At 43.1% G+C, this 25,191-nt stretch overlaps 1 protein-coding gene across 12 annotated transcripts in view; it reads right to left on the reverse strand.

The window, feature by feature from the left end:
* The window catches only part of LOC115006846 (microtubule-associated tumor suppressor 1 homolog), a 72,245-nt gene that overhangs the window by 9,878 nt on the left and 37,176 nt on the right, over positions 1 to 25,191 (reverse strand). For 9 of the 12 annotated variants that reach the window (XR_003832129.1, XR_003832128.1, XR_003832130.1 and 6 more), the window contains exons 8-11: positions 13,388 to 13,429; positions 11,623 to 11,741; positions 6,478 to 6,804; positions 2,702 to 2,768 (exon numbers count right to left, since the gene is read on the reverse strand). Coding sequence is in view for 8 of the 12 variants with exons in the window: in XM_029429423.1 (XP_029285283.1) it covers positions 2,702 to 2,768; positions 6,478 to 6,804; positions 11,623 to 11,741; positions 13,388 to 13,429 (555 nt within the window). In the remaining 4 variants the exon portion in view is untranslated. The remainder of the gene's footprint in view (positions 1 to 2,701; positions 2,769 to 6,477; positions 6,805 to 11,622; positions 11,742 to 13,387; positions 13,430 to 25,191) is intronic. The other 3 variants (XM_029429432.1, XM_029429450.1, XM_029429458.1) reach the window with 2 other exon arrangements.

A 25,191-nucleotide genomic window follows, 5' to 3' on the forward strand; every position in this document is an offset into this window, starting at 1 on the left:
GTGTGTGTGTGTGTGTGTGTGTGTGTGTGCATTTGTTCCTCAAAATTTCCTGAAAACCACATTCCATTTGAATTACTCTTACAGCAGACATGAGATCCAACCCTGAAACATCTGCAAGTCAGCTCAGAAGTATGCAGCATGACTCATTCTTCTCATGGCTGAACTCTCACAAGCACATGCACGCTTCCCTCTGTCTTCACCTAGCATCACACGACATTATGATCTCAGCCAGTTTTAAATGTGAAATATTTGAAAACATACAGTATATGATGCCATCACTTAAAGGTGCAAAGGTCAATCTTATATTTGATTAAAAAAATCCCTGTACACACACACACACATCGACTGTGCCTGTAATAAACAAATGGATAATAACATCCACCTTCTATAACTGTGTGGCAACAACTGGCAGAAGCTGGGACAGTTGCTGTTACCCTCTGAATGGAGCTCTATAGTGCGAGTGAAAGCCCCTGTCACCATGGTGATGGAGACACAAAGCCAACGACAGCTGAGAGCAGCTTAAACACAAGCTTACAGTGCATCATAGACCGGACAACACAAAGTGTGTGTGTGTGTGTGTGTAACAGGTGCTTGGCAGGTGGCGGTGTAATATAATGACTTCATTTCAGAAGAGACCCCTATTCTTCTGCCCAGTATGAACATGTCTACCTGGGGGTCATTTTTGGGGTTATGGGGGGAATCGGGGCTTTACTGCTTCTCAGTCAGACACAGAATGAAAATATGAGACAGAGCGAATACAAGAAATCCAATGAAGGAAGGAAATCAGACTTTGATCAAGGGAAGGAAGCCAAACAGCTTCAGCCCAGAGTCTTTATTACAATATGTTTAGCTGCAGACACAAGGCTTTTGCTTTAACTAATCTACAGTCTTTCACAAAGTTTTCATCTATTGATGGGATATCATTAACTAAAACATTTGGCCAAATGTGACATTCGCATATAGCTAGTGGACAAATTTAGGTTTAAAGGTTTCACTAGAAATCTTTCACTATTGCTGAGCATGAACCTCTCAAACTATGCTGCATTCATTCTGATTGTGGGACTTCATGATAAGTGAGACCTGTGTGTTAGCAGAGGAAGCAGGAATGCTGCTCTAACTTCATCCTAAAAGTTGCAGCAGTGATGTTACAGTAGCTCTACACGTCACAGGAAAATGATTAAAAACACCTAATATCACCCAATGAGACGGGAACAGGTTGTTCCTGTTCAGTTTGACTTGGAGACTGTGGTGTGTGTGTGTGTGTTGACAGCAGGGGTCTATACATTGCTGACATTCCTCAGCTCTGTGTAAAGAGACAAGCCAAAGGTCAAACACGCAGTAAAAGAAAAGATTATAGTCACTACTGCTCAGAGTGATGGACGGAGGGAAAGTGGAAAGAGAGAAGTATTTTAAAAAGAAAGTGATGGTGACCAGGAAAATATTTTTAATACACCGATATGTATGTATGCGTGAGAGAGAGAGAGAGAGAGAGAGAGAGAGAGAGAGAGAGAGAGAGAGAGAGACAGAGAGAGAGACAGAGAGAGAGAGACAGAGAGAGAGAGACAGAGAGAGAGAGAAGAGAGAGAGAGAGAGAGAGAGACAGAGAGAGAGAGAGAGAGAGAGAGACAGAGAGAGACAGAGGAGAGAGAGAGACAGAGAGAGAGAGAGAGAGAGAGAGAGAGAGAGAGAGAGAGAGAGTGATGGAGAAGTAGTGAGACAGAGAGAGAGGGAGAGAGGAGAAAGAGAGAAGAGGAGAGAGAGAGGGAGAGAGGGGACGAGAAAGAGAGGAGGGAGAGGGAGAGAGATGAGAGGGAGATAGAGAGAGAGAGAGACAGAGAGAGAAGGCAAGAGAGGAGAGCAGAGAGAAAGGAAGAGAGAGAGAGGAGAGAGGCGAGAGGGAGAGAGTAGAGCGGGAGAGAGAGAGGAGAGAGCGAGAGGGAGAAATCGAGAGCGAAAAGAAGCGCGGAGACAACTAAGAGAGGGAGAAGAGAGAAGAGAACGAGGAGCAGAAAAGGAAGAAGAGGAGAGGAAGAAAAGGAGGAGCGAGCCAGTGAGCGGGTAGGAGAGAGGGGAGGGGGAGAGGAGAGAGGAGAGAGAGAGAGGACAGAGCAAGAGAGAGCAGTAGAGGGACCAGAGACACAGAGACCAGAGGGAGAGAGAGAGAGAGAGAGAGAAGAGAGAGAGGATAGTAGAGAGAGAGCACTCTGATAGAGAATTGAGGTATATTTTGATCCCTCTTTCTCTCACTTTCTACTCTCGCTCTTCGCTCTCTCCCGCTTGCTCTTCTATCTCTTTCTCCCTCTCTCTCTTCTCTTCTCTCTCTCTTTCTTCTTTCTCCTCTCGTCTTTCTCTCTCTATACTTTGCCCTCTCTCTCACCCGCTCTCTTCTCTCTCTCTCTATCTCCGTCTCTCCTCTTCTCCGCTCTCTATAGCTCTCTCCCTCGTCTCTCCCTTCTATGATGTAATTTCTCCTTCTTTCTTTCTCTTTCTTGCGTTCTTCGTGCTCTGAGAGTGCTTTCTTTCTGCTGCTCTTTCTTGACGTTCTACTTGCGTTTCTGCGTTGAGTTCGTGCGTATGTTGATTGGTGCGTGGTGCGTGCGTGAGTGAGTGGTGAGAGTGAGGGAGTGAGTGAGTGAGAGAGAGCAGGTGAGTAATCATTAGCATGATAGTGTGTGGATGTGTAGAAAGATCCTTCTCTTACCCAGCTCGTCTCGAAGGTTTGCCAGTTCTAGCGTTAAGCCCTTCTTATGCTTTAAGGCCTCCTCGCGCTGCACAGGAGAGAAGATGAAGAGAATCAGTGTCCAAAGTTATTCACGGCTCAGTATACACTGTATAGGGAATTAGATGTGGAGGACTATATAGTGTGTTAGATATAGACTATAGCAGGGGTCAACAGGGGGTCCGAAATTGTTTGTAGATAAAGCAATTATTTATATTAAAAACAATTGCTTTGCGCATTCACTCCTCCGCTGTGTTTCGCAAAGGGCGGGACTTCACACACCTACAGTCAGAGACTGTCGCATGTACCTCATCCAGACCAAACAGCACCCCCCATATTTTTTCATTTAAGAACAGATTAAGAATGAACAAAAAATAATGATCATGTGTCAGACATCAAGGAAAGCCTTTTATATATATTATTCTATATTAATTTCATCTCTACCACACACACTGTATGGCTGCTTACACCAGACACACATACACTCACACACACACACAAACATGTGGACTAGCGCACGTTTGAACTTGATGAGTGTACCAAAGTGCACTGCTGCGCTCCAAAACAGAACATTATGATCCTATAGTCCCACAATTACCCTTTCCAGCGCGCGCACACACACACACACACACACACACAGTCCATCTGTTGTCTGTAGAGTGAAAGAGCAGACATAGTGTGAAAAGCAAGCCAAATGGTACAAAGACAGTGAAAATGTAAACTCTGTAGAAAGTTAAGAGATTATTGGAGCTGTGAAAAAAGTGTCATGAAAAGTGTTCAGGCCCTGTTGTGGCTTAGTGGTTTTCATCTAAATGAAACAGCGTCCTGTATTTCTAAACAGCTTGAACTGAAAACCAAAAGCTAAATCAAAGTGTGAAGCAAGGTGGAAAACACATGCGACCTGATTGTAAAACGACATCCTAATCCGAGGCGTCTCCAGAGAGTTAGTCACAGCTTGGAGTGTGAGACCAACAGAAGTTCAGAGAAAGAAAAGAGCAGCAGCAGATAAATGTAAAGCGGAGGTCCAGCAGTAAACACACACACACCTTGCGTTTCTTCTTGCGGCGATGTGGCGGTGCCCTGCTAGGCTTTGCATGGGCTTTGCTAGCCGTGGAGCCCATGTCTCCGTGAACAAAGACACAAAACAAACACACACATACACTTCAAAAAAGGTCTTCAGTCTTTCCTCTCTCCGTCACTGATACCCTCTCTTTATCACAAGCCACAACATAAACTGAAAACACACACACACACACACACACACACACACTGTCTGCCCTTCTTCTGAATGGGACTCTCGCTCCCTTTCACTCCTCCTACTCTCTACCTGTTCACCACCCTGTCCTCCCTCCTCCTTCCATCTGTTCCTCCTGCCTGGTTACTGTATGATGGAATGGAGGAATGAGAGTTATTTCTGTACCACCTTTTCTTATCTTTCTTTCCTTTCTCTTGTTCCCTATCAGTCATTTACACACAAAACTGGTGCGTCTGCATTTAACTCGTGCCTTGTCTTTACTCATATCCTAAATAACTTTATACATATTTATCTCTCTGTCTATTTAATGTTTGCGTTAAAAACAACTTACATTAATCAGTCAACTATATTCAGTATGTGGGAGATTATAGAAGTTTACAGGGACACTTTCTTTCCAACTAGCACAAACTAAACTTTTAGTGCACTCACAAAAAATAAATGAAGAGCTAAAATGAAGAAGTTGTAAAGACGTTATACCAGTATGGGTTTCCAGAGTGGAGTGTACAGATAACCCCACTAAAGCAAACAGCCCCACCCTCACCCATAGCCCACCCCCAGGGGAAAGTAGCTCTGCATGAGTGTGTAGTTTATATTCACCTATCAAGTGTGTAGGACAGATTAGATAGCATTGGTATTCATGCTTTAGATAAAAACACACATTATCTCAGACATGCATATCAAAGAGCTTCAGGGCTTGAGCTGCAGCTGCTGCATTCTTCCACTCCTCCCTGTCTTCTACTCATCACTCCCCCTTCACATCCACTTTCCACAGGGCCATCCATCCAATCAATAACCCCGCCAGGAAGGCTCCTGCACTGAAAACTCTGAAAGCTCTCTCTCAGCTGATCTTTACTACACAATATGCTGCTGGAAATTATACACAGAAAAGGAGCATTTATCGTAATATACAAAACCTTCTCATCAGGCTCTGGTTCAAAAAGCAGAGGCTGAGAGTTATGTAACAGTTAACTAACACATACACACTGATAACACTTTTCTGAACACATAATGAGCTTCTTTCCCTCAGAGAGACACACATCTGTCCTGATCTTCTCACACACTCATTGAGGACAAGTGTGTGTGTGCATGTGTGTGTCTCCAAAGTCTGTGTACATTTTCATTATCTACAAAGCCAGAAAATGTTATCAGTACAGGGTCACCTTGTACGTGTGTGTGTGTGTGTGTGTGTGTGTGTGTTGCTAACTTTGTCCCCACGTGAAGATAATGATTAAGGCTACATTGTTTGACTTTAAGGTTTTATATTTTGCTTCATTCTGTGGTTTCATAACAATGTAAAATCATTCATCACAAACTATAGTTAGTGTGAGAACTAGTGGACAGAAGAATGTGATGTAGACCCACAGCAGAGTGTCATACCTTATTAGCCACAGGCTAATACACTTGTGGTACTTCTAGTAGTTTGTGTGCATTCATTTATATTTTACACACCATAATGCTCTGCAAACATAAAGTACTAGTCCCAGTATTCAGACAGCAAATATTGACTGGGCAGTCTATCCATGTCCGGGTCTCTGATCCATTCAGGCACCAGGATGTGTCAATCACAATCAAAAACCTTCAACTCGTGAGGCAGCAGCCCACCACAATATAAACTGACTTCACTAAATGTTAACGCCCCTAGCAAAACGGTGCCATATGTTTTAGTGGAATTATTTATTATGTACTTGTTTTTCTTGACGGTATCTGTTATCACTTTGACCCAAATGGAGATAGTTTATGCTTTAGCCAAAGGAAGTGTAAGCTGTGTTTTTACCAGGAATAAATAAGAGTGTTATACTCAAAAACATTCCACTCATACCTTAAATAAACACAACTGTCTGAGCTGCTGAGCCTGACTGAAGTCCCATAAACTAATTATAGGCTGTGGGTGCTTTGCCCTAATTTGCTAACGGGGAAGGATGGTGTGCAGATAATAGATAGTTTTCATTATTTACCCCCTTGAAGCTGCACTAAACCTTATTGTATCTACATGTACAAGCACATCCACCTTATCTGCCTTTAAAGTGGTGTGGAGCTACAGCAGAAGAAAGGGACCCATCCCCACTAAGCTTTTATTATTATTATTATTATTATTATTATTAATGTGTGTGTGGGAGGGGGGGGGCTCTTACTTACAGGAAGTACAATCCATACAAAGTATTCTCGTTAAACAGCCAAACAGGATCCATTCAGAGAACATTTCATTCAAAAATAAGGCAGTCACTGTTGCACTGAAGTCTTACTACATCCAAACAGTTACCTGCCATTTCCACCAATATGTAAAATACTGTATTACAGTACTTCTTCAAGCTTTCCCTAATATCAAAATATTACCACCAACAGCAATACATTTCAGTACTATTTCATATTGAGGCCAATATAACAATGTGCAAAACATTTGCTCCCCTTTGTATTTCTTTAATAAAGAATGGAAGCTTTCACTCCACAGCAGGTTGTGAGAGTATTTTTCACTGTGTGGTAAACATAGAAATAAGTGCAGTACCTCAGTGAAGAGATGCTGGATAACTGTAGCCAGAGCCTCCACTCTCTTGTTCCCCTGGACGAGCAGCTTCCTTAGCTGGTTGATGGCCTGGTTTTTCTTCTCTGCTTGCTCTTTGCTCTGGTTCTGGTTTGCAGCGACCACCCGGTCTGCCACAACAGCCCCGGCTGAGCCAGGCTTGGAAGCATTCTGTAGGCGGGATCCTGTTTTGGATCTTGGAACAGTTTTTGCTTTGAACCCAAGACCAGTGGCTCCAGTGTTGGTGCTCTCAGTGGCAGGCACTAGGAGAACTGCAGTCACTGGTGTATTAGTATTAACCACGTCTGGTACCTAGCAATAAAAAATAACACATAATTTCTTCAATAAAGACACTAAGCAAATGATTTTGTCTTAACATCTGAAGGACTTGTCTTGAGTTTAATCCAAATGCAATTCTATTCTTCATGATGTCCGCACAATAGCATTCATCTTTTAAAATATTAAAACCACATTCTGGAGATAAATTCTTCCTAACTCTTTTGTTAACATGAGTCAAGAAATACAAATTAACAATTTTATTATAATACAAATTATTGTTTATTTTGTTACTCTCTGTGGTTCAATGGTTGATTAACTACATTTTTATCCAGTTAAAAAATGCCTGTGAAACCTTAGAACAGGTTAGCATGAGCTGGTGGCAGCTTCTCTGATGTGGTGAAAAACTGCAAGTGCAGGAACACCACAGATGTGATCTCCATGAGGGTGAGACTGAGCCTCAGGGTCCCCAAACCAAGCCTGAAGACCCGGTATGACTGGAAGGCTTTCTCAGCCAGCCCTGGCCTTCAAACCAGGTACGCAGTGGAGGTGAGGAATCACTTCCAGCTGCTGGGCGAGGAGGAGGAGCCTAATGCCAAGTACAGGCGGTTCGTTGCTGCGAACATGGAGGTGACCAGTATGTGTGTTCCAGTGATGGAGAGGAATGGAGTATCCCAGAGGTCCAGGCATCCGGAGGTCATGATGACGCGTGAGGGAGTGGAGGAAGCACACCGAGGCTTTGGGCACGAGCCAACTGCAGAGAATCGCATGATATTGAATATGGCCAAACAGCTTCTTTTCGATACCTACGATAAGATCAGGGGGGAGGAGCTGATGGAGAAAGTACAGAGAGTGGAGGCAGCGCATGGTGAACAGCAGTACGGGGAGGCATGGAGGGTCATCAATGAGATGAGTGGGAGGAAAAGGTCGAAGGACGGACAGATGGCGGGCGACAGCCCAGAAGAGAGGGTGACCTCCAGGTTCACTCACTTCCAAAATCTCCTGGGAACACACCTGACAGGTGATGGACCTGAGGAAGTGATACCTGTCGCCCTCACGAATCTCACTATTGCTGATGGTCCCTTTACAGTCAGGGAGTTTGCCAAAGTGAAATCCACACTGAAGCAGGGAAAAAGTGCTGGGCCGGACGGCATCCCACCAGAGGTCTGTAAGAACTGTGATCTTGACGACATCATCCTGGAGTTCTGCAACCGCGCAAACAGCCAGCCTGATATGTGGTCTCTCTCTAACATCATCCCAGTGCCTCAATCCGGAATCAACTACCGTGGCATAAGTCTGACTTGTGTCATTGCAAAAATGTACATATCGTACCTTGAGGAGAATCATCGAGGAGGTTAAGAAGAACAACCTGACAGCGGTACTGTGCTTCATCGATTTCAAAAAGGCATTTGACTCGATACACAGAGGCGTGATGATGAAGATACTCAAGGCCTACGGTGTCCCTTCCAATTTACTCCGGGCCATAGGGATCATGTACAAGGGTACAAGAGGAAAGGTGGTAACCCCAGATGGCAACAGGGAAGACTTTGACATCCTGGCTGGAGTGTTGCAAGGGGACACCCTTGCCCCCTTCCTCTTCATCATAGTCCTAGACTATACGCTCAGGAAGGCCATCAGTGGACGGGAGCTAAAACTTGGCCTCACAATAACACCTAGGAGGTCGAGACGACACCCCGCTCTAGTCCTAACGGACCTGGACTATGCGGATGACATCAGTCTGCTCTCTGACCGCGTAGAGCAAGCACAGCAGCTCCTGGGCCTTCAGCTAAATGCCAAGAAAACTGAGTTCATAACATATAACATCCCCCCCGGACCATCCACCTCTAAAAACAACAGGAGGCACTGCTCTAAAGGAAGTCAATGATTTCAAATACCTGGGTTTGTGGGTCAACTCGTCCGAGCAAGACCTTAAAGGGAGGAAGGCGCTTGCATGGAGGGCCCTGAATGGCATGACCTGTGTGTGGAACTCCAACCTCCTCCGACAAATGAAACTCAGCTTCTTCCATACAACAGTGGAGTCTGTTCTCCTGTATGACAGTGAATGCTGGACCCTGAAGCCCACCCTGCAGAAATCCCTAGATGGGTGCTACACGAGAATGCTGCGTGTGGTACTTGGCATCAACAAGGATGAGCATGTCACCAACATGCACTTGTATGAGGGGGCGCTAAGGGTGGGTGAGAAAACAGCGGTCAGGAGAATGAGGCTGACAGGTCACTGCCAGAGACACCAAGAGCTGCCAGCCAGCAAACTCGTGGTGTGGGAGCCAACACACGGGCACCGATCACGAGGGCGTCCCGTAATAACATACGAGGATGTACTCAGGAAAGATGCAGGAGCAGAAAATACTGCCGAGCTAGACAGATACATGGAGGACCGGGATGACTGGAGGGCCCGTCTGAGGACGACCTAGTAGTAGTACAGATGAAAACCACTTTAAATATTCCTTTTTTTTGGTCTAATAGTTTTTCTTTGGTCTAATGTAATCATCTTTAATTTAAAATGATTAAATTAATAATTGTTCAATATTGTTTTTATAAAGTAAACTGCTTTTTTTATCATCATCATTATTAATATTTCACAGCATAAAATAATAATCTTACCTAAGAGCAAATGGGAAGTACACAAGTATTGATGAATTCTCACGCACAATTTAAGATCAAATCTGTGCGTATGAACGATTCATGCATGAGGTGGTGATTAGTTATAGTTGGATAACCATAATATCATCTACCTGACAAGGAAGATTAGAAAACCTGTGTATTCAGTTCCACAATTCAGTCAGATTGAGAGGCCTTAAAAGCTCAATTGAAATAAGCCTTGGGGGTTTATTGTGTTTTGATCCTTTCCGTAATATCTTTCGTCTCACACAAATGCAGCTCGAGTATTTATGTCAACAAAGTCACATGTGACCTCAGATGACCCCGGTCATGTATAAGATCACGTGTCATAGACGAAATCAATCCTATTTCAAATTACTCGAAGAACATTAGCTTGAGCTACACAAAATATTATAATATGATTACTAACTACTCAAAGTTTGTTTGTTGCCTGTAGCCTCACGAGCTGTCCCTCTCCAGGGAGGGAAATGTGTGACCCTCAAACCTCTGACTTGCAGATGTTCCTATCATGTTCATCAGCGGTGAGATCGTTAACATAAGCTGATAGAATACATTGTTTCCTATTGCGTTAATATAATTGTTTTCACGGTTAGCAGAGGGTTTTTGCGCGAGCTCATTGATGGTGCGCTAACTGGAGCGTGTCTGCTCTGTGTTGGCTGATATTGACAGCATTCTGTATCAGTGAAGCTCTCCTCTCACTGTAGTGTTGTGCGCTGCCTCGCGTCAATGTTTTCAGTTTTCCTTTCTTAGGGCTAACGTAGCTCACGCTAACCCACAACAGCACCAGGAGAGAGCGTCCTCGCTCCCCTCTCACTGCACATACTGCTTCCTGTCAGCAGAGTGCTCTCAATTAAGACTGACGTAGCAGCCTGTAGCCACTGGTGAGTTTTGTTTAGCTCTCCTGGCTATAACATCTGTATGGCTCCTCTTCAACCAGAGGACGGCCATGACCTTTGCCCCTCTTGCCTTGGCCTCGAGCATCTGAGGGAGAGCCTCTTGGAGGACCCATGCATGAATTGCACCATCATGCCTTGGTGAGAGCTGCTAGGCTGGCTAAGGTGGAGCTGATGGGTGATGCTTGCCTCCCCTTGTCTGAGCAGTTGACTCCAGTCCAAACTACCCCTTCTAGGTATTGGGCTGCAGAGACTGTGGGTGCTACGCCCAAGAAAAATGCTAAGTCTGACCAGCTGTCTTCTAGGGTGGACCTGCTAACTCCTGCACCCACCACCTCTTCCGTTCCTCCCTCTGATCTGAGAAAGTTGCATGCGTGCTGGAGGGACACTAGGAGTCTCTCCCGTCTTACATCTGATGGTCGAAGACTGGCAGTCATACAGGATGCGGCAAAATTTGGCCTTGACTAGATGCCAGCTATTGAGCCTACCATCTTAAGCTGCTCTCATAGTTTCCCCTGATAAGGTACATGACGTGCCCCTGACCCTGATGTCGGGTCACTGATGAACTGCTTTCTAAGGCTTATGGTACAGCGGTGCGCATGGGCCGTATCGGCAACTCCCTCTCTCGCCTTATGCTCGCCCTCCCATCTTCCCTGCAGCAGGATGCTTTCGACACTTCCTCCACAAGCCTTAGGGATTGAGGCCTGTCTGGTATTTCTACCAGTAGCTGCTCAGCTCCTGCGCAGCTCAAGCTTAAGACCCATGGGTGGTTTTCACTTTAGCCCAGGGGTACAAGCTGCAGTTCCGACACTGGACCCCAAATGACCATCATAAGCAATCTGGCAAAAGCCTTAGCCCTAAACCAGGAGTTATCCATCCTCCTGCCCAAGGGTGCCTGTGGACCCCCTCTCACAGCCGGGGGGGGGAGGGGGGTTTACTTGAGCTAATTTGTTTGTAAAAAAGAAAGTTTCTTTGTTTTGCCTTCCAAGGCCATCATTCGTCTGCAGTATGAGAACAGATGGAAGCTGTTTTCTGGCTGGTGCACAGATCGAAACAAGGACCCAGTTGTTGATATAAATACTCAACCTGCTCATGCGCGAGATGGAAGATATTCAGTGTTAAGCACTGCCTCTGCCCGTCATCCAGGATTCATAGAACCGTAGTTACATCCGTAACCTTTGTGTTGTGTATTTTTTCATCCAATTCAATCAATCTATCAAACATCCATCAAATCCCGCAATGGTTTCTGGTGTAGTGTCTCGCCCATGACTGAGCTGAATTTGCATTTTAAGCTGAGGATTTAAAAAAGAAGAGGACATACCAGGTTAGGTGGAAGTTGATGCTTTTTCTGGTTGTTTCCTGCTGCAGGTGCTGCTACCAGTGAGCTGCTGTTGATGTTTGTGGGTCTTGCTGGCACCTCCAGGGGCTTGTTTTTGTCAACTGCAAGAGAATGGCAACCTCTTAGTGTGTGGGTGGCAGGTAAAACATTCAACATGTTGGCCACACACTCCCCACACACACAGAATACTCACTCAGCCCATTAACAAAGTGTAAAGTCCACGCAACAGCAGGGTCACAACATAAAACTACAAACACCCATTCATCCTCTGAATAGAATAACAACCAAATCTGCCACACAAACACACTCGTCTCATACATTTGCTCTCATCTGGCAAAAGAATACGCCCTACTGACTGTTCTAGGCTGAGAAAGATGCATCATGGGATAGCGTGTTTATGATGGCCAGAGTGTGTGTGTGTGTGTGTGTGTGTGTGTGTGTAGAGGTGTGTGTGTGTGTGTGTGTGTGTGATTGGCACTGGGTGTGCATTAAGGAGTGCATTACCAGAGACAAAGCAATTAGAGAGAGACTAACACACTGTCTCCTCCTCGGCTCGCTTCCTGGCAAATCACACTTGTTACAAAGACGTGAGGTGCAAGTCTGTAAATAATTCACTATAAGGCAGCAGGCTTTGGTTTGATGTCACAAATGTTTTCCGTGCAGACATGCAGTCATTGGGTAGTAATGCAGTGCAACCTGCAGGACAATAAGTGTTATGGTTGATTTAAATGCTTTGAAGATGAGTATTATTTCTAAGGCCTTGAAGTTGAACATTTCACTCAAAAATGTTGCAATCAGTCTCTGAAACTGTGACTAAAGGCACGGTCAGATTTCAATGGAGAGAATCATTGAGTTTAAGTGTTCATGTTCAACCTTGAATCAGATGTTATGCTCAGGCCTGGCCCTGAAGCTAGTAGTGACTCCCTTAAACATACTGCCACCTACTGGCAGCAGGACATGCTGTGATCAGAGTATGTGGTAAGGAACAAGAAAGGTCGAACATAATTAAAATGGATTGGACTGATGAACACTTCAGTATGAGAGCAGTTAGGGGGAAGAGAAAATCATTAGCAGACACTGACATCTCAGCAACAGTTGAATTAAAAGCTGTCAAACGCTGACTCAATTTAAATCAGCGAGTCATGTACGGCAGCATCTAACGGCAGAAGCAAACCTCCTGATCACTCTGAAGTACAGTTTCAGCCTCCTGCTGCTGTTTTACAGGCACACAGTGAAGGACAAGAAGGAGTCAGGACACTTCATCTGTGTATACTTTATACGATCAGTTCAGTTTCATGACAGCAACCCACAGCTTTATAGATCACACTGTGGACACTACAGCTCTGGTTGGTTTCACTATAAATATTCACATCTGATGCATATTTAACATCTCTACACCCATTTTAGCAGGTCAGAATGCTCTAAATATGAATTTAGTGTGTGGAAAATGTTGGTAGGTATAGAAATGTGAAGGAAGTGACAACATTTTTCATAAATGTATGCTTCAGATAAAATTGCACACATTGGATAAATAGTAGATTTAAAAATCAGTTTCTCCCACAATCAGGTCTTCATCCTGGGCGTAGGGCATTCATTTTGCCAAATGTATTTTGTAACTGCACAGAACAGATTGCAGACAGTTCTGAATACTGAACACACACTGAGATATTCTTTGCGTTCAAATTGCTTGTGTTCCCAAATGTGTGTGTATGTGTGCGTGTGTGTGTGCGTTGAAGATGATTTATACCTGGAGTCTGCCGGACAGTCATGCAGAGCTGATGAGCGCAGACTGAGAGAGAAACAAGACTGTTACATGTTACATCACGTTACAGAAGTAAAGATGCTGTGTCATAAGAATCTCCTTCAGCACACAGTAAGAAGGTCTCTAATAAACATGATAGTGAATCATCGTATCAATTATTGGAAGGCTGCATGAGGCTGTAGTTTCAGCAGCTCAGTTCCTCAATATTGGGAACACTTAAAAAGCAGCTGATTTAAATTAGTCCATAGTTTCAATAGGTTCAATTATTATTTATAATAATGAGATATATTTAGCTGAAATATTTTTTTAATAGACACATTTCTTTGTTTTGGAGTGTATGGGTGCCGTTTTAAAAACCAATATGATAAGTATCACTATCATATCAGCCATCTGTGTAATTAATCAGAACTTCAGTTAACTAGTGAGGGACTGGAGGTGGGGAGTGGAGGAATACAAAAGGTGGAGGACGAGTGAGTGAGTGAGTGAGTGAGCTTTGTGTCATGTTTTTTCTCTAAAAGAGTTTACTGTGTTCAACCTGCCAAATAATTTCAGTTTGTCACTGCTTCCTGAACAAGCTCCTTCACCTGAATGTGTTCAAACCACACATATGGATAATACACAGAGTTTTGGCAGATTACCTTATTGTGTGATGAGGATGACACCAAAACTCCTTCATGGGCCCATAGTAGATTTTTGGTATATGGTCAAACAGGATTAAATCAATTCTAATTACAATTATTAAGAGATAAAAGCTCTAAAAGTGGCGCTGGTTTTGGGTGACATTACGGCTTAATTACATTAGTTTTGTGGACCAGTTCCATCTTTCATAAGATCCCTCATTAACACAGACAAATCCTCCATGACAGGGCCAGTGGCGGCAGAAAGCTGACTTTACTGTAAGGTCACATGCTGGACAAATGAAACACCACTGCAGACTCAGGCAGATTAGTGCTGGATTATTCTGTATGTGTGTTTGCAGAACAGAAAAGTTAAACTCAGAAGACAACTCAGCACACATACACAGGTAGTTGTAGCAATCCTATCTCTTTAATCTGCTGCATTCAGATTACTCAAATGGATTCAGATAAAACTATTTGGGGGGTTTAGGATGATAGTCCCCCAGGAGAGTCTTTTCTTGCACCAATCATCTGTCCACTGATGGCCATGGTTCTCATCTAAAGCCAAAGACTGCAAGGCCCTTAAGAGTTTGCTGATTATCAACTATCGCATACAATCATACATTTACGTCTGTACACTGGACATTCATCTTCCACGTGACTGTTGTCATTGTAACAAGTGTGTAGAGCACGGCTCTGTTTCTGCTTTAAGACCATTTGGTCACTTAGCAACAACCTGTGAGTATTTTGTGTTCACCTAGCATGATGACAGAAAGACAAACGGCTTGATGTTTTTACTCTCGGTCCACATGTGTCACATCAGTTTAACTGAGTTCTACAAAAAGATATTGAATATAGTAGAAACAGGAATACCTCAGTAGATGCACTGTCCACAGACAAACTGACAAACAGATGACTTAACTGGGTAACACTAACTTTATAAGTGTACATCATGCACGCAACACAACGGCCCGTTGTATTTATTTTGAAGATGACTGCTATTTTTGAAATCACGTACGTGTGGGCGTGCCTGCAGTGTTCTTGCCTTCACTATAACGTTTTGGCGAACAGTAGACGGCTCAAACGAGAGACGTGAGTTAGCGTTAGCTCTAAAAATGTCAGCTCACTTTAAAAAAACAAAAGTTTATATAGAATGCCGTGTTTTCAAGAAGACATGGACTGCTAAGTATTTATTTACCGAAGTCCAAAGTAAAGTCGTGTGCTTAGTTTGTGGTGCGCAGGTCGCTGTGTTCAAGGATTACAATTTGAGTCGCCACTACGAGACCAAAATCAGAGAAATTCAAGAACTTGACCGATTAAGTGCTCTTCATCTTAAAGTGCTCTTACAGAAGCGGGCAAAGGAGTCGGACGCTTTGCTAGCTAAGCTGCAAATCCAACAAGGACTTTTTTACAAAACATTGCACATCCAGAGATGCAGCTGTCAAGACAAGTTATGTTTTGACGGAGAGTTTATCAAGGAGTGTTTATTGGACTCTGCAGCATTAATATGCCCGGAGAAAATGGAGGCATTTGAGAATGTGCCCCTCTCCCGACGCACTGTAACGAGGAGGGTTGAGGACATCGCGGGAAATATGAAGCTTCATCTGCAGAACAGAGCGGTCAACTTTTACTTTTTTTCCTTGGCTTTGGATGAGAGCTGCCTTGTACGTGACACTGCCCAGCTACTCATCTTCCTACGTGGGATAACTAAGGACTTCAAAATGACGGAGGAGCTGTCAGCCATGCAGTCAATGAAAGGGACAACAACAGGGAGTGATTTGTTCACAGAGGTAAATGCATGTGTGGACAAGTTGGGACTGAAATGAGACAAGCTGGCAGTCGTGACAACGGATGGTTGTCCAAATCTGATGGGGAAAAATATTGGACTTTTGAAGAGAATGCAGTATAAAGTGACAGAAATTAACCCTGAACAGAAATGGGTATGTTTGCATTGTATTATACATCAGGAAGTGTTATGCAAGTCAGTTCTAAAAATTAACCATGTTGTTGATGTTGTAACTAAAATAGTTAACTTCATCAGGGCAAGAGCTTGTTTGATGTCAAGCACTGTGACAGACAGTTTGTTGCACTTTTGAAGGAAAATGAGACTGAACATCGTGACATAGGCTACCACGCCGCTGTCAGGTGGCTCAGCCTGGGCTAAGAGTGTGAGACCTGAGAGAAGAGAGTCAAGACTTCTGTGTGAAGAAAGGAAAAGACGTCCCACAGCTTTCAGATGCAGACTGGATGGCAGACCTGGGTTTTGCTGTAGATGTGACTGCACTAATGAATTAACTAAATGTCAAACTGCAATGCAAGGGCCTTTTTGTGCATGAAATGTACAGCGCAGTGAAGGCTTTCATGAGAAAGTTGCAGCTTCTCAAGCCAAATGGAGGACAACATTCTCACCCACTTGCCAACACTGAAGGAAGCCACACCATCAGCTGATCACCTCCACAGGTACTCAGCCATGTTAGAAGCACTGCATGGTGAGTTTTCAAGGCGATTTCAAGACTTTAAAACACATGGTCGTTTCCCCATTTACATGCAATGTGGATGATGCACCCAGTGATGTTCAGCTCATTGACCTGCAGTCTGACACACTTCTGTCAGAGCACTTTAAGTCAGTCTCACTGACTGAGTTTTACTCTTCCCTGAACTTTCCACACATGAGGAGACATGTTCTGGTCCTCTTTGGATCGACCTACATATGTGAACAGACATTCTCAGTGATGAAGTTCAACAATCCAGATACAGATCCTCTATCACTGATGATCACCTGTCAGCTGTCCTGCACATATCCACCTCAGACATTCAACCAGATTTCAGTGCACTTGACTTAGATTCTAACCAGTCAGTCAAGGATTGTAAAACTACAGTATAGCAAACAACAGGAGAGAACTTTGGATGATTATCATCCTATACAGTAATAATAATAATAATAAATTGGATTTGTAAAGCACCTTTCAAAGCTAAAAGCAATCTCAAGGTGAATGTCAATAGAAATTCTCAGTATGAAAATAATACCCTGCTCCTCAGTGCTGCAGTCCAAATCTACTGTACATATCTGCTGAGCCTGTGGATAATATACGTCCTCATCTGCCACCACATTAGGATAACAAGAGCAATGTCCACATCAGATTAAAGCTTGCACAACTGATCAGCCTCAGCTGCATCATTGTGTGTCTCCGCTGAGTGTGTGTGGACATGCACATGTGGTGATTAAAGCCTGCTCTAACCTACATTTCAAGGTGATGGCAGGACGCAGCAGGGAAGAGGGTCTGTGGAGCTCAGACTGAGAAAACACACTGCAGCCAAACATGTGCTCTTGGGCCCAGATTACATTACATTACAGTTCATTTAGCTGATGCTTTTGTCCAAAGCGATGTACAAAAAGTGCAAACAATCATGGAGATACAACTCCGAACAGCAAGAATCTTGTAAGTACAATAGCTTCAAATAATCAGATGGGCCAGCAGTAAAACACAGTGTACAACAGAGAGAAGAACATCTGAGCTGAATATTTACTAAAGAACATGTTCTTATGAGCAAAAACAAAATGAGATAAATACTGGCCGCAGAACATGAGCTCACTTGTAGATAAATGAAACACATGTAGACAATTTAGAGAGTTAAAATGGATAAAGATGATTTGTCAAAGACGATGAAGGAATTACTGAGTAATTTAGCCAAGACACATGAAATAAATGAATGCTTTAGAGTAAGCCTGGTGGCCTAATTACACTGGCAAACACAAGTCAAAACCCACGTGAAGCTGTTGAAGATCTGGGGAAACGCTAGCTTATCCTCAGGGCCTAGCAGTGGATCATGTTTTTGACTTTAGCCTCACATACAACGTGTGCACATCTAAAAAAAAAAAAAAAACACACAAGCACCTATGTTATGTTCAGTGGAGACGCAGCAGCTGAAGCAAGGCTAACACTTAAGCATGAAACTTCCCTCGCTGCTAACATAATGCTAACATTGTGTCTTGTTAGCTTGGCAGGCTAAGCACAAAGAGAGTTATAAACAATGACATCCTCTTTGTCTTACTGGGTTTACATAGTACTTAAAATGCATCAAAGCTCTACTGCCTCAAAAATGTTTTCAGAAGAACAGCATTATAATGCTTAATGAAGTGCCTTGTGTATAAAATGAATACGCCCCATTAACATTGAGGACAGACTCCCTGCCATACTTACAAGCCTTCCACAAATAGAGAGCACTTTTAAATAGCTGAACAAGTAAAAGCCAGATGCAGCTATTTCTGATGAGTGTATGTGTGTGAGTCATGTGGTTGGTGCCCCTCGTGGGTATCATGGCTAAAAGGAGCTGGCAGCCATGGCTATTCACCACGCCACAGCACAAGCACTCATGCAGAAAGCTTCCACACAGACCCGTGTAAACACACTTGTGTTAAGACAACGGACAGCCCTATTGTAACCCTATTCATCCATGGCGGCTGCGGTAGCCGTCATACACAATACTAAAAGCCCCCACAGTGGCGGAGAGATGGAGGCAACAATGGCTGCCAACGCCATACAGGAAAATCAGGCTTGCCATCCTATTAGTAAAGATTAAGTTAAAACAAAAAATGGCCAAGAAAAAAAAAAAAAAGACAACCTCACTCATCAGATGAAGTGAAAGAGGAGGAGGGATTGAAAAGTGGGATGAGGTAATGTGGAACAGGGTGATTGGTAGACAATATACATACAGTAAGTACTTTTTTTTTACTATTGTGTTATGGCAAGCAGATACTCAAGGTACAGCCTTGTACACTTGCTTGTGATGCTATATGAGCTTAAAGACGTAATCATTTCATAGTTGCTAATAACTAGCTAATAAAGTTGAAACATCAAACAGTATGCTCTCACGGATGTAGCTCCTGTGCTAGGGTGTGGTAGCATCTCACTTAAACCACACCCAGCCATGTGTATCTACAGTGGATGAAGAATTGATGAAGAATGAGGACTTTGGTAAAGAGTAAGATGATGAGAAAACAGATGGATGTATAAGGTTAGTATAAAATTGTGAAAAATTACAACTTTCTAAAAGCAGTTATTGAGGATGGGATGGGGTCACAGAAGGTTTGGAGGTTCATAAAACAGTGCAGTGATCAACCTGTGGGCCTGAAATATGTGTTGAAATGATGAAACAATTGATGGCTGGAAGATGGGAGGGCATGGAGGACAGTAGCTTATCCAGACCTGCGTGGAAGACCACAGTGTTCTTCTTGCATCCCGACAGCAGCTGAAGGTTTCGGAAAAGTCCTTTGGCTGTCAGCTTCACATGGAAGTTGGACAGCGACAATCTGGGAGACCATAACATGTCTTTGTTTGTCCTCCAACACTCTTCAAGATTGAATTTAGACAAATGTTCTAGTCTTTTTGTGTAAGAACTTTGACTTTCAACACTTTCTTTGCTCCAGACTCTCAAACAGTCCTGTGCTGCAGGAAATATCTACCTAGTTCTTTTCTTCTTGTGGACCAAATTATTATTATTATTATTATTATTATTATTATTATTATTATTATCGGTTACCGGTTACTTATTTCAGGAAATTATTTCCTAGTTATAATAACGCTTCCAAAGCATTTTTGTTCAAGAATAATTTTAAATGCACAGTAGAATTCCACTTGAAAAAATAAAGAAAAGACTTAGAGATCGTTGTTCCTGGAATGTGTGCCTGGCATCTCCATGAAAGCCACGTGGAGATAAAAGAAGAGACAAAAACAGGAGTTTGAATTTAAAAGGGAAAAAAGGAATACGTTAAGCTGCTAGCTGCCCTTTATCCATTCAAAGTCAAAGAGTCGGCAATGCAAAACCGAAGGAGAACTGGTTTCTGTTGCCCAGTCAACAGAGAAGATAAAATGGCACCAAAAATAGCTTTGTGCTTCAGTTGCTTAGGTGGCAGTGAATCATCCAATGATAAAAGATGGAGCGAACGAGAGAGGCAATACTCGTGTGTGTGAGAGGGAGGAGAGGAAATCCTCACTGCGGTGATGATTAGTAGTCCATCTCTGCTACATGCAAAACACACAGCGATCCGTCCCACTGACGCACACCACAGAGGTGTGTGTCTGCCATATAAATGTAGCTCTCCCTTACAGACACATGCTGGATCGTTGGACAAAGACAAGCATCTATACACTGCCTCTATTTTACTGCTGTTTCCAAAGCTCTCACACACACACGGTGCAGGCAAGGAGGGGGGAGGGGTGGGCTCTGAATAATCTTTCTCTCTCCCTCCCTCCCTCCATCCATCATTATTGTCTCTCGCTCTCGTTTTAAATTAGTGGAGCGTCAGAGATGAATCGTGTCAAGGTTAGATGTGATGAAAGGAATACATTCAGGGGACGGACACGAACACACCTCTTAACGCTAAGTGGCAGGTGCTATATTAACACTCTTCAGCCAAATACACAGATGCACCAGTGGTGGGCCGTCAGGGCCAGCAAGGCCTTCTCTGCTGGCCTAAACATCATCAGAATATACATTTAATTTTGGTATTTTTTTCCACAAATATGTATTAAATTATTCCCCATAGTCTATTCTATTCTCTTCATTTCATAGCTTTCCTCTTGGTTGCGCTGCTTCCAGCCTCAGATCGAGATTTGGAGGTCTGGCCTTTATGTTAGAGCTTTTATCCAATCATATTTCAGCAATAATGTGTTGCCAGGGTCCAAGAAATCTGCCCATAGGCCTTCAGAATCAACAGTGCGGGCGCCTGTAGCTTAAAGTGAACGGAGACAAAACTGTGGCGTTAACCAATCAGATTTCGAGTTGGCGACACCGGGGCCAGCTAGCAGGCGTACGATAACGTCAGCACATCCACGTCTTTTGATTGGATACGCACTATTGAGAGGCAGAGCTATGCAGAGCTAGCAAACTTTGAACGAGCTAATTTAGATTTCTACACGCTGTTTTTTGTCAACCCACAATGGCTGAAGGAGGAGAAGAGATCGATTTGGTCGCAGATATAATTACAACGCCATTTTCAAGACAAACTTTTCAAGAAAAGATAGACATCGTGAGAAGAGATCGGCCAACCCCGACGCTAGCGAGCCTATCACAGTCGGGAAAAGGGTTTGTCCGTCACTTTCAAATCACTAACTACGAGCGATACCCCCGGCTCACAGCCTCCGAGAGGCACTGCACATTGTACTGCTGCTATTTACAACTAAATGTTTCGTAAATATTAATATCACTCTGTTGTACTTGACTGTTAAGGTGATGCAACGCCCGGTTATACTGCGTTTCTGTCTAAATGTATAGTTTCTAGAGCCATGTCATAATGATGGTATTAAGAGGTGGAATAATTCAGGTAGGACTGTGTAGGACATGACTGAAGGCCTAGGTGTGAAATGCACGGCCCGCCACTGAGAGCAGTTTAGCCATTTGTTCAGGTTTTGCAATCTAACTATGTTTTCAAAATGACAGCAATAAGACAAAGGTTGAGGTTAAAGTGTATCTGCTACAGAGGGACATTACATTATAGCTCAAAGTAATTCAGTTTAATCCTACAGTTTTACACTAAATCCCAAATTCATGAGAATTTCAGAGAGGTGTTGGTCACTTTGGAGGCTGAAGTGTGCTGCTGTTCAGTTGTATTGCATTGTTTTGATAGATGTTTCTGATAATGTCCACCACATTTATATCAATGAGGGTAAACTAATTTAACCATATTAGAATCATCCCTCATTCTAATGCGATACAGTTCAACAGCATAGTGAGCTTCAGCATCTTAAAAAAAACTACTGTAGAGTGGAATCAACACGGAGAGTAGGACTTATTGATGTTGTATTGGAATGCATTAGTTAGGTGGACCTTCTGTACATGAAAATGAGTGTATACTGAAGATGATATTAAAGAGAGCCTGAAATTATTAATTAGACATGAAAACATTAAACCAGATTTACACACCTCCTTTAAGGAGAATGTCCGCCTTAAGAAAAAGTCCAAGTGGCCACTTGATACAGTCTGAAAAACGCTATTATCAGCTTGCCACCCACAGAACTGGGATCGTATTCAAATACACTGATCATTGATCTATGGTATGCCTTCAGGGACTCTAAACAACATGTGATCATTTTAAACTAATTGCTTTTGGCCATATGGTGCTCTTTTCAGAAACAAGGCGGCAACTCAGACACACAAGCAAAAAAGGAAATGTTGGTCATTCACAGCTGCAGCGGGCTTCTTTGCACAGTGGTAGCCCCAACTGGCAGCAGGAGGTAACTGAACACGAACCACAAATCATACGTTTACTTTGACTCAACTGGTGGGTATGACATATTTTTCTTTACTGCAGTGCTTTGTGATTGGGATGTTAAAATACATTTTTACACAAAAACTTTAATTTGCACGATACAGTGCATGTAATACAAGAATGACATTTTTTTTTTTATATATATATATATATATATATATATATATATATATATATATATATATATATATATATATATATATATATATATATATATATATATATATATATATATATCACATTTCAAAAACTACAACTCAGCCATGACACATAAATAGTCCCCTGGGAGTACAACACAGTTCATGGACAACAAAGGCAGAGCCCTATGTGTCAGCATCCGGAGTATCATCCCCGGAGTTTCTGTGTCTCTCATGTGGCAGGTTGCCACTGAAAGTTTACATCAGGATCAGGAATCGTGACAGCGCCTGCTGCCCTGGTCCTGCTGGACACCGGGAAGCCTTTTTGACATTTTCCTGGATTCATCCAAACTTTCTCTTTTTTCAACACAACATCATTTCTGTCAAATGTTGTATTTGTATTATGTTGTTTATCCTGTACACACGACATCTATTGCACGTCTGTCCGTCCTGGGAGAGGGATCCCTCCTCAGTCTCTGAGGTTTCTTACATTTTTCCCCCTTTAATTATGGGGTTTCTTTTATGGAGTTTTTCATTGTGCGATGCGAGGGTCTAAGGACAGAGGGTGTCGTATGCTTTACAGTCTGTAAAGCCCCCTGAGACAAATGTGTCATTTGTGATATTGGGCTATATAAATACATTTGATTGGTGTGTGTCAGAGATTCAATACAGTGTATGTCTAATAGAGACAAAAAGAGCTAAAGAAAGCCACTGGAGCTTTAAAAGGCCACACTGCTAACCACTGTCGCCTGAGGCAGAGAGAGAGGTGACTAAATCAAATACATGTGTGGGGCTTACAAAGTGTAGGATGTGTAGGATGTGTAGGATGTGTAGGATGTGTAGGATGTGTAGGATGTGTAGGATGTGTAGGTGCGTGTGGCGGTAAAGCCACCCCGAGGCTGACAGCATGTCTGTGAGTAGTGGCTCCCCACAGGCCCTACAGAGACTTCCAGGCCCGGCCACAGAGGGGAGGCAGCCAGGCGCCCGGGTCCAGACCAGAGTCACCACATGGGGGAGGCTGCGACCACAGGCCCTGGATTCGCAGGGCCCACATGGATGGAACCAGTACCACAAAGAAGACGGTCTTCAGTAAATAAGACCACTGTTTTAATGCTCAACATTAGGAGACCATTTGTGAGTGCACAAGTATCTGCTAGCTGAAATGTTGTCTTGATACCAAAATAATTTCTAAAGCTGCTTTAAAATTTGTGTTTGGTGTGACATGACATCAAAAGTTAGACATTGTCATTTTTTGCATATTACTGACTGCTTGGGTAATTCAAGCTGTGAACAAATGAGAGTTCACTGTTGGAGTGTTTCAGAACCCTTAGCAGCTAAAAGATTAAATCCAATTGAAGTATTGCTGAGATACAAGTATGGCTCCACTCCAAATTCACAACAGTGAGACTGCAGAGGGATGATAATTATGTTTGCTTAAGCTTCCAGGGTATGAGATGCAGTCAGTCATCCCAAATATGTGTGTGAGCTGAACAGTTAACAACCAGCAGTATGGTTCAGAACTAAAGTAATGATCTCATATCACTGTTATAAGGTTTACTCAACATGCACACTGACACTAAGTAAAGGCTGCTAACAGTTTTCAGATTGTTTCTAACTTATCACCCCAGACTTATCCTGCACAGTCAACGAACTAAATCAGCTCTCTATCATTCAGGGAGGTTTCAGGTTTTTAGTGTAAAAGCGGTGCTATCATCTGTTTTCTAGTGTGAGGTTTAGGACTGATGGAAGTCTCCAATGTGAAACTAAATAAAATATAAAACAAATAAACAAATATCTTGCAATTATAATGAATAATATTTGCTTTAAAAGAAAAACATAAATCAAGTCTACATTGTCGATGTCTGATATCAGGCAGAAGGTTTCTCTCTCCTAACCTTTGAAAACACGTCATGTTTAAAGAGCTGCACGAAATACTGCCCATCAACAGCATCAATCTAAAAACTACTAGCACTGGTGCAGAGACAGACACAGGCTTGGAGTGGGTCAGAAAAGGAGTTTTTACTTTCAGAACAGGTGGCAGGACAGAACTCAAAATACATCCAGACAACTAACAGGTAAAGTCTGGGCAAAAACAGGATCAACAGAGGATATCAGATAAGCAGGCAGCAAAAGGATCTCAAGAGCTAAAGAGTACAAATGCAGTTAACTCAGGAACTCGAGACAAGGGCACAAAAACAGACACTTCAAGAGACGGCTCAAAAACTCACAAACTTGGCCTCCGGCAACAATTCAAGACTCAGCAATGAACAGAAGAAAACAGGCAGCTTATAAAGGCTAGCAAACAAGGAACAGGTGCAACCAATGAAACAATAAAGACAAGCACATGACACACAGAAATGAACGGTGGCGACCCCACATGGTCCAAAGAGGAACTGCAGTCCAAAAACCCTGACAACTGGCTTTAAATCTTTCAAGATGCACCCACGCATGTCGACGCACACAAATCACATACAGAAGCTGTGATAATGCTGGATACTTGCCAATGTAGCTATAGCCTGGGATTGCAGACCTACACACACACACACACGAGGTAATAGTCACACACACACACGAGGTAATAGTCACACACACACACACGAGGTAATAGTCACACACACAGGAGGTGTAATAGACACACACGAGGTAATAGACACACACGAGGTAATAGACACACACGAGGTAATAGACACACACGAGGTAATAGACACACACGAGGTAATAGACACACACACACACACACACACACACACACACACACACACACAC

This window comes from Cottoperca gobio, chromosome 1, assembly GCF_900634415.1.
Source record: "Cottoperca gobio chromosome 1, fCotGob3.1, whole genome shotgun sequence".
Taxonomy (NCBI): domain Eukaryota; kingdom Metazoa; phylum Chordata; class Actinopteri; order Perciformes; family Bovichtidae; genus Cottoperca; species Cottoperca gobio.